Source organism: Aedes aegypti, chromosome 3, assembly GCF_002204515.2.
Source record: "Aedes aegypti strain LVP_AGWG chromosome 3, AaegL5.0 Primary Assembly, whole genome shotgun sequence".
Taxonomy (NCBI): domain Eukaryota; kingdom Metazoa; phylum Arthropoda; class Insecta; order Diptera; family Culicidae; genus Aedes; species Aedes aegypti.
Window position 1 is genome coordinate 233,266,325 of NC_035109.1, and position 10,889 is coordinate 233,277,213.

The 10,889-nt window shown below is 37.3% G+C and overlaps 1 protein-coding gene across 1 annotated transcript in view; it reads right to left on the minus strand.

The window, feature by feature from the left end:
- Positions 1-10,067, minus strand: part of LOC5576245 (tubulin beta-3 chain) — a 93,095-nt gene extending 83,028 nt beyond the window's left edge. The window contains exon 1 of the mRNA XM_001655976.2: positions 9,586-10,067. Within this exon, the coding sequence (XP_001656026.2) occupies positions 9,586-9,642 (57 nt within the window). The 5' untranslated portion in view covers positions 9,643-10,067. The remainder of the gene's footprint in view (positions 1-9,585) is intronic.
- Between the last annotated feature and the right edge of the window lie 822 nt (positions 10,068-10,889).

Genomic DNA, 10,889 nt, shown 5'->3' on the forward strand with positions numbered 1-10,889 from the left:
CAAATGTGTTGAGGTGTCTTAAAGGGAGCTGTTTTTCGAGCTTTATGATGGAAGAGAAATTTCCACAGAACTCATTTGATTTGAACCGTAAAAATTTCTACTTCCAGTCTAACTTGAAGCCATTAAACTGTAGGTTGCTTCAAAGAATAATGGGACATTTGGATTCATCTCTTTTAGATTTTAGGGACAAAACATCTCTAGTATGACTAGTGGCCCTCAGGAAAAACGCCTCCGAAAAATTCAAATTTGCCTCTCTCAGTAAGAAGCAACAATTCCGAAATTATTTAAAGGTGTATGTTGTGTTAACATATAGATGTATTTAAAAAGGTACATAGACATTGATTTTTTATTGTTTTCAATACGAGAAAGATAATCTCATATTTTGCTGTTCGGATAATTTACGGACACCCTGTATTTGAGCGTGTGCTTCTGCTCTAGCTTTCCTTGTCCAACAACACTTCGAAGGTGCGCAAGTGGATTTTGTGTTTCCACCTGATGAGTGACTTGTTTCTGATGGTGGTGGTGGCGGGGGAGAAGAAACAGCAAGGCACAAATTTCGCACCACAATCGGATTTATGCGATTTTTTTTCTAGTGAACTAAGTATCAAGTTATAAAAAAGCATGACTTGACTGACGCACCACCACTTGGGGAAGGTCTCACAATTTCCGTCAGCGGAAAAAGTGCCTCCATTAGAGGGAAACTACTCTCACTGAAAATTGGTGATGGGAACCGTAAAATATCCAACGGGTCAATCCAACCCAATCGACTTTTATTGGTTTCCTGCGAAAGCGTTGGGCGGCTAGACCGCAACCAACATAATAACTTCATAGGGTCCACAAGAGTGTGCCTCAGTCAAACTTTAAGTTTGTGAAACCCCCTCGATGGAAGGCAGTGCCTTTTCCTGCTCGGTTTCACGCTCAGAAACCGAGTAAAGGTATATTTTTTCAAGTATATTTTTTGATGAGTACGCATCTCTTGGTCACATAAACAAGCCACAGTGTGCCGAACCGCACAGACCACACACATGTGGAGTAGGGTGAGACATATGTTTCGAAAGCTCTCAAGAAATCCAAGAAATCTCGCGTACGCTGGGATAACGCCCTAAAAGCCATTGGTAACCACGTGTATAGTTCGTTGTTTTAGAGCAAATGAATGAATAAGCATTCAAACCAACATCACTGGCCAGTAGAAAATTATCCTTTTATCACCATAGCGTTGTTAAATAACGTGTAAATCCATTCAAATGCTCAGAAACAACGAGCTACACACGTGGTTACCAATGGCTTTTAGGGCGAGATCATATGTTATGCAAGAAATTGTGTGATCTTCTGAAGTCAAATCACATAAAAAGGAAAATTTCAAAGTTTGAGCCAAAAATATTATGATTTAGAGACGATGCAGGTGACTTGAAGGTGAATTGTTAAGTTATAAAATATGGCTTCATAACTCTGTTATTTTTCAATCAATTTCAATCTTCTAACTCAATTTTCATCAGAATCATTTTATGAAAAAATTGTAAAGCATCAAACTTATCTAACACTATAATTTTAATTTGTTAGAATCAAAAGCGCCAACTTTATGATGTTATTGAAGGGGTGAAATTTTTGAGACCAGATCCATTTTTGATTCATTTTCGAATATAATAGAGTGCTTTGATAAGTAGAAGAAATGTATGAATAGGAAATTACTTCAAAACAATACTATAATGTTGAGTATTTTGACTGCAAGCATCACAAAGTTCTCCTTAATGTGTAATTTGGTTTGTAGCGTCTTCAAATTTCGAAATTGTTTACCCAATATTTTCTACTTCAACATTAATAATTTTAAATCAGTGCAGGGAAAACTCATACGGAAGAGCCGTTTAAGACACAATGTTAATCCTTAAAAGGCGTGGACGACTTTTTTTTTTTACTCTTTTGCTCATAGGGGCCATTTTGAGTTTTGTTACCTAACTTCGGCATTTAGTTCCAGGAAACAAATATTTTTTAAAAAGAATTATTTTGTGGCACAAAAACGCAAATCTTGGGAAATATAAAATACAACTGTTTCATAAAGGTAAATCTATCGGAAGCTAAATAAGAATATTTAGGATACGGTCTAACATCATGCTGGAACTGAGATTTAGTAACAAAGTTCCACTATTTGATTTCGGTAGATCAAAGCATAATTTTTGAAAATCCTTTAAAACTGAGAGGGTCCTTGTGCGAATCCTTAAACGATCCCAATAAAAATCCTGAAAGAATTCTAATGAGCATCCTGAAAAAATCTGATGAGAGTCCCAAATGTATTCTGATAAGGATCCTAGAAGGCTTCTAATGAAATCCCTGGAAGGTGTTTGATAAGAACCCTGGAAGGTTTCTGATGAAAATCCTGCACAGTGCAGTAAGGTTGCTAATGAAAATCCTGGTAGGATTCTGTGAGAGTCTTGGAAATTTTATTATGATAATCCTGGAAGAATCTCCTTGAGAATCGCGAAATTTCTGAGATGTCCGCAATGTTTCCGATGAGAATCCTGTGGAATGAATAATTATGATAAATCATGGAAGAACTATGATGAAATTTTGGAAGAAATGTGATAGAATTCCAAAAAGATGTCTGATGAAATTCCATGAACGATTCTAATCAGAATATTGGAAAAAATTTGGATTCTAATCCTGCAAGGATTCTGTTGCGAATATTTATCCTAGAAGGATTCTGATGAGATCTGTGGAAGTATTTTGTAGACAAATTTAGAATGATTTTAGTGAGAATCATGAAAGGTTTCATGTGAGAATCATGTAGAGATTCTGATAAGAATCCGAGAACTATTTTGATAAGATTCTTATAAGAACTATTTTGATAAAATTGATAAGAACGATTCTGATGAAAATTCGGCATCGATGCTCATAAAATCCTGAAAGCATTTTGATGAGAACTTTGAAAGGATTCTGATGAGAATCCTGAGGAGATTTATGGTTTCTACGAGAGCAAACACCTCAAGAGATGATCTCTGATGCGAAAAAATTTTGAACGGAATCCTGAGATAATTTTGGTGCTGATTCGAATTCTGCGATGGTTTCACCATTCTCTGCATTTATGGCAATATGTGTTTAGTCGAGAATTGACTTTTTCTTTTGGTTGCTTAGTATTCTTTCTAGTTTAGCACACGATTTCTAAAGACTATGATATCTGTTTGAATTGCATCACTTTTCAAAGAAACTAGTCATTCGAGGAAATGGCTTTCGGTGAAACAGGGCATTCAGAGACCAAACATTTGGGGAAATGAAATTCTGGGAAAAGTAGCACAATCAAGTTAAACAGTTAAATAGCTTTTGCCCCTTAAAATTTTGGATGGGTCTGGCCATGAATCACTTAGTAGTTTATTTTGGATTTTCAAGACCACTACCTCCCCCATTCGTGATCTTCTGTCCATTCAAACGTGTGTGCCATAGTTTTTATCCGGGAAGGGTTTGGCTAACATAGATGACCAAGTGATTTTTGGTTTGCCTGAAACAAAAGAAGCAAACAATCGTCTTTAAAAAGGTTTCTTTTTTATCTCAATTCCAATTTTACTCGCATGAGATCCAGGGATTGGAAGCTTCTGGGATTCGAATCAATTCGGTAGGTACGTTTTTAACGACAAAAAACACTAAATAAATCCTTTTTTTTCCTTTATTAAAAATGCATAAAATTGATTCTGGGGAACGTCCTATTCTGGGGAATGTCTGAGAAATCCAGGCCCATGACAACCATATATCGATACACAGTGTTCTTCGTAGCCAGGATGTCCCGGGCGTGAATATCGCCCACTGTCAGTTGTAAGATGTGAAAATAAAGACCATTGTTTTGTTTAATTGTTTGCTATGGTTTGATTATCAATTTTTGATATTGTTAAATCAGCTAATAATGTGCCAAAAAGTTGAAGCACATTCAACATTTCGATGGTTTTGGAAGCAGAGCAATCATTAAAAGGCATCCTGCAAGCCTCCAAGCAAGCAATCAGTGATTTTATTGCGACACTTGCTCGAGTATGGATCATAGACATTAGACTGGCCCTAAAACAAAAATGTTGTAAAACTCAACGGGGCACCCTCTAGATATGTGCCTTAGGGTAAGAAAAAAGCGCTCACAAAATTTCAACTCGATTGGTTGCTCCACCAGCTGGCGCATTCAATTTGAAGTTTGTATGGAATATTCGTTCCAAATATATGGAAAATTGACCCAATGTCACTGTTTTGTTCCGTATACTAGTTGATCGCGTTCAATTGAGCCCAGAATGACAAACACACTAGTTGATACCCTAATGAACATAATTGCAGAAGGTTGGTTCTAGATATAAACTCGTTTTCATTATCATTTCAATTATTGAAAGTTAGGCTTAGATCAGCCTCCCTTACAGTCACATATAGGCATGTGCCTTGTGCAACAGCTCGCCCAGCATTATAGGTGGCTGTGATGCGCTTAGTGGCTATATTGAGGAAATACAAAGCAGTATAGCATGAGCTTAGCAAATCTACTTCAAATAGTTAAAACACCAACTTTATCAATTTTAATCATGATACAACCTTCTGCAATATTGTTTGCTATGGTATCAAGTAGTGTTTTTGACATTCTGGGTGCAATTGAACGCGATCAACGATTTTCCTGAACCAAACATAAGATGATGCGCTGAATCCCATATGTTTGAGCTGAAAATCCCATATTAACTTAAATTCAAATGCGCCAGCTCATGGACTGACCAAATGAGCTGAAACATTCAGGAAGTCTTCTTCTAACTCTAAGGAATAATTGTGGAGGGTGCCCCGTGGAATTATACAACTTTAATTTTCTCCCATACTAAGCAGGGCCAGTCTAATAGACATTAAACAAAACTTCGCATTCTGATTGCACTCTTGATTCAAATTACCCGAAAATGAGTAAACACATGGAGATCTTGACTACGCTAAAAGTCGTCCCGTGCCATGGGCCTTGAGAAATCGCTTTCTGGGAAATGCCCTACAACCGTTTAATATATCAGTGTATAAGACCATAGCACTTGGTTTAATGAACAACTTTATCGAGAACAACAGCCAGCGTCGGCCGATATATATAAGTTTAAAATTTGAAACTCTAATGTTTTGAATTTGTTTAGGTTTTTTTTGGAAATGTATCATTAGTGGTGCTGATAAAAATGTGAACTATGGGATTTTAACACTGTTCCTTTAGTGGAGATATGCTCTTAGTATAGTTTCTATAATGACGTAATCCACTGCTTTCTCCACTATGGGTACTGATGCATCACTATAGGTGCAAGTAGGCAAGTTTTTGTTGGACAAATAGTAATGTCCGACCCCTCACTTGGTAGGATGATAAAAGACTGCAGTATCCGGCCCTTAGAATGACATACAGAAGTGCGTGTGGATTTGTTATTGTTGTTTATAGATTGGAAAAAGTACAAGATAAGTTGGATTGCTGATAGAATAAAGGAAGTGTATTATTAGATCTACTGTAAAACTTTTATTATTTTGAATTCTTCTCAGTACGCCAGTGTCCCTGTCATTAATTGATTGCGAAATCTAACAGTTTTTAGGCCAATAAACTTGTTTCAAATTATAGCTAGAATTTGTTTTAAGTAACTTATACTAGTTATAGTTTTAGACAATCATCATAAAAAAATCCTGAATTTGAAAGAATAATGGTGTTGAAAGATGTGACATTTATACAAAAATACAGTGTTATGTAAACTTCACTGAAAGTCTTAATTTATAATTGAAAACTCATCTTCAAGTCACTTGCGCCATCTCTAAACCGTAATATGTTGGAGAGGTTTTCTCTTGTTGACGGTAATTCAAATAGCACACGAACTTTTGATTTTGAAAACTTTAGATAAATAAGACGCACCCTACCGGTGGCTGTTGGCGAGCCGTCTCAGGTTGAGCGCTCGTCGTCATGGCACAATCGAATGGTACGCGTGCGGATATGATGCCAAGAAGAAGCTCGAATTGCGCTTCGTATGCAGTGCAAATCCATAGGGGAAATAAGGTCAGTAACACCAGATGAGCTGTGATTCCGCAAGTAAGCCAGCCGGCCAGGCCATCGCCAGCGCAGTGGACCGCGGGTGGAAGTTATGGAATGTCGGTCCGTGATGAGTGCGGGATTCTCTCTATCGGGGTACCGAAGGAAGGCGAAAAATCGCCGCCTGGACGTTCATACGGGAGATTTACTACTGTTCGTCTTAGTCTTGCCGGGAAAAGGCCTTGGAAACGAGCACAGAGTTCAAATGGTGGCCAGATGCCGTAAAGCGCTTTCGGCAGAAAAGTAGAACATTAAAGCAAGAGCATGTGAAGATAAACCCGATAATGAAGAGAGTGGCTTGAAGGAATCATACATTTGTCGTATCTCTGGCTTAAAACAGAAGTATGTATGTACAAGGGCACAAGGGAATGCACAATAATTGAGTGATGATGATGCACTTGTCTAATAGGAAAGCGATGAAATTATGGGCTTCGAACATGTGACACCAGGGTAATGATGGATTTATTCAAAAACGCTTTTGAAAGTTTTCTCGTTCTTCTTCTTGGCATTACGTCCTCGCTGGGACAGAGCCTGCATCTCAACTTAGTGTTCAATGAGCACTTCCACAGTTATTAAATGAGAGCTTTCTCTGCCAAAAAGGCAATTTTCACATTCGTATATGGTATAGCGTGTACGATTATAATCTATGCCCAGGGAAGACAAGGAAATTTCCATTACGAAAAGATCTTGGACCGACCGGGAATCAAGCCTAGACACCTTCACAGTAGCGCAACCAGGATTTGGCTCTAGGGGGGGTTTTGTGAAGCTGAAGATTATGGGTTTTTGGTAAAATAAAGCGGGTGTAAAAACTTTCGGGCTGAATAATTTAAAATTAATTTTCTTTTATGTCACCCCCCCCCCCTTCAAAACTCCGAAAATTAAAAAAAGATTCATCAATTTTTTGGCATCAGTTGGGATTTTTTAATTTTCGAAGTAAAACACAGGTAAAATAAAGGTCCAGAGGACGATTGAAAAAAGTTGAACAACTATCGTTCAAAATAAAAATTCGAAAAAATAACTTTTTTTCTATTTTTATTTTTTTGTTCCTTATTTATTTTTAAAACCCCCCCCAACCTTTCAAGTGGTCTCGGACATAACACCAGATGCAATCTTAAATTTTTCTCTTCCATTCTGGGCATACATTTATATATAAATTTACAACTCTATTCAAAGGAAATCTTTTGTACCTGGTGAAGTTTTCCAAAATGCGTATTACATATCGCGTAGTTTGTTCGAAAGTTTATCCAAGCTACATATGGATGCGCGCACATACACTGTAAAGGATCAACCTCTGGCAACCAGGCCTGTATGAATACCCAATACTGTATGCATATTTTTATAACGACTTGGCTGTATTTTGCTAATGTCAAATGTGTTTACTTTGTTCTTTTATTACCAACCGCGAATTACAAGATTATGTAAGTAATATCTGGATTTTTAATCGAGTTTCTCCGTCCATCCGAAATCCCATTTTATACACACTTTTCAACTATCAGAATCTTTCAAGTACAAGTCGCAGTAATAAGCATTGCGACTGTCATTAGCAGTTTGTCGAGGGCAAATCAACATTGTAGATATTGAAGCATTTCCATATTGTAGACGAATTTTCAGCTTAGCAATGGAATCACCATCTTCCATAATCTTTCCTAGGGTTTTTATTTGTAATCATATACTTAAAACTAAAGAATTGCTTCTCCGGAAATTCACGTGCTATCTGGAGATCTTGAAATTTACCAAATGCTGAGCCAACTAAAAGATTTTTCAAAGCATCGAATTTTGCATCAAATAGCTTTTTGAACGGTATAGATATACAAACATATTTGCATGTTTGTTTGATACAAACTTCTCTTGGAAAATCTGTGGCTAATTTATCAGAAAAAGCTAGTAAACTACGTTTTTAACTCCTTCAAAAGTCTTTAAATTAGAGATCCACAACTCAAAACAACATAATTGTCAATACAACTTACTGGTCCAGTGTTTGTGGACTTTGGTGTTGAGTTTCAAAAATATATTTAAAATTTATTATAAAAAAAATCTGCTCTGGGGGGGGTTTTGACCCCCAAAACCCCCCCTTGGTTGCGCCACTGCACCTTCAACATGGCTTTGCTTTGTAGTCATGGACTTAACCACAAGGCCCCACAACAATACATGTATAAATTATATGAAGTATTGGTGTTGGTTTATTGCATGAATTTTCGAAACAAACATTTCTATGAACATGGATGACTCTACCTAAGATTCATGTCGTACATGAGGTCTGCAAACGATTTGAGCAAGGAAAATGCGATTGTTATTAAAAATGACATTGCCAAAAACGATTCAGTTCACGAAACTTTCATAAATATGTTCAGTTCAATTAAGAAAAATTATGCAGAGCTTCCTCAGAAAATTGCCTTCCATTAGCCCTATTCCGCGGTTCAATGTGTTTTTAATTTTCAAATAGCTCAAAAAGTAAATAATATGTGAGCCCTCATATTCGTCTTCCGAGCCATGATTTAAGTAAGTATTGACATTTTCATATTTGGGTCATCAATGTTGCCCCGTATCAGCTAAATCAAAGAATCACTTTAAAAATTCTTCGAGGTATTTTCAGCTTAAGCTTGCATCATTTAAATTGTTAAATGAGATTTTCAAGAAATATAAAAAAAAATATCAACTAATCAAGCTGAAAAGCTGCCTCGCTGATATAGAACAAATAAATTGCTTAGAATGTCCACTGTTGACATATTAGTGCAAATATTGAGTAATTGATATCATTTTAGTAATTCTGGATGAAAACACGCAAATTTATAATAAAGTGAAGCAACCCTGATCAATTCACAAAACGTGCACAGGTTGAAATCTGGACCAATCTTTATAAAGTATTACTCTGTTTCAAGATTTTAATCCAGCTGCTTCTAATCTAATTACGATTGAAACAGTTTTCTGTTCACAGTGAAATGACAAACAGAGACATATAACATTAACCAAATTAATCACCGAAATTTGTACCAATGCCCATCTTTAGTTCGACAGCTAGTGCCCCTACGTTTTATCAGAGAAATTTCTGAAAACTTGCTGCTACTGCTTCTCGATGCAAATTATATGAGAAGAAACTGCATAAAACAAGAAAATACTGCATTCAACCAATTTCATGCACTTATCACTCTTCCATTCTTTGTTCAAACCATAGAACCGTCACGGAATTTCGTTCTGCTCGTTCGATCTTCCCATTGCTTCGAAACATATCAACATTCTTATCAGCAGTCCCATTCACTCTCTTTAGCTTCGGCCATTCGGCATTCTCCACGTCGATAACCGTTAATTTCCGTTCTCTGCAGTAGGTTGTGATTCCTCGCAAACAGAGAATCATACAGGCTTTTATCTCACAAGCATTGCTCACACTTCGGACAAACACTGATTACAACTATGTGTAACAGACAATTAATTTCAATTCTCACTAAGTCCCAATGAACACTCACACAAAATTGCAATTGACAAATACCGGCTACAATTAGTAATCGTTTGCTTCATTCCTGTCGATTAGTAATAGAACAAGCAGCTCCTCTTACCTTGGCACCAATCTGGTTTCCGCATTGACCGGCCTGCAGGTGAACGATTTCCCTCATTTTGAAAAAGGCTTTAAAAAGTTAACTGTTTGTAAAGATAAATTTGCTTCACTGGTAGATTGCTTTCGCGCACTGCACTTTGAACCGCAATTCCGTTAAGGCACTAGGCTAATAGCACTTTCTTCGCTGAGGAAAACTCCGGGAACGAATCCGTACTGTTCGGCGATCAACACTCGTATGGTCAATGGGACTGCTCGGCAGCTCGATTTTGGTTCCTCTCTTGCACCACTCACTGTCTATGTATACCAAAACCGATGAATCCAGATGATCCGGGCACTTTGAATGCAGCGCAGATGCAGTGTAATCCAAGGAAACACGTGGAAAGCCGGAAAATTAAATTTTCAGAATACAACTCCAACCAGGCACAACCGTTCGCAACAACGTGCAAGCAACAACTGATTCAAAATTCAAATTCAAATGAAATTTTATCATAGATAGACTCCTGCTCTTCCGTGTGCCGGGCTAGAACACGAAGAAACGGAACAATCGAATGGTAACAGCATGAAGCAATGAATAAGAGGCGAAAACGACACATGAACGGTACGCTCTCCCGAAAATCTGTCCAGCCAACCGTGCGAGTGAGAGTGTGATGAACTACTCGCTCAAATCAACTAGATGGCATGCCACATGGGTGGACACCAACGTTCATCAGCAACCATCCCTTCGAAGTCACGCCAATGTGTTATGCCGGCTTCTTTCTTGCCGGGTTGTTCATGATGATGGTTTATGCAAAATGATTGTAATGATGATGAAGTTGTTGATCCCGAGTACAGAGTTGTTTTAAAATCAGGAACTAATTGACTCACTGATTTGTACCGTAATCCGGGGTATCACTGATCAGCGGGGTAACATTGATCGAATTGACCTATCTCGTAAAAAGTTCGTATCATCATTGATTAATGGAACATTTTCAAAGCATTAATTGCGCTTCTTCTTCCCATATTCATAAGCAAATGAAAATGAAAATTTTTGTGAAAATTGCGTTTACTTCATGCGTAAATTTATCAATTTTTCGAAATAATGATTTCAATGGTTAAGTATAACACTACCGAAGTCATATCTGACGTAAATTCTGCAAGCAATTGTCGTATTCTTTCAAAATCAAACACTTTTTTCATGGCGTCACCAAGTAATATATGTATTTTTTCCAAATTATATTTTTTTCACCTCGCGCGAACTGTACTCAACCGTCCGCGTCAAAAATCGTTATTAGACTGAGGAGCATGCGCAACGACATCGATCAGTCT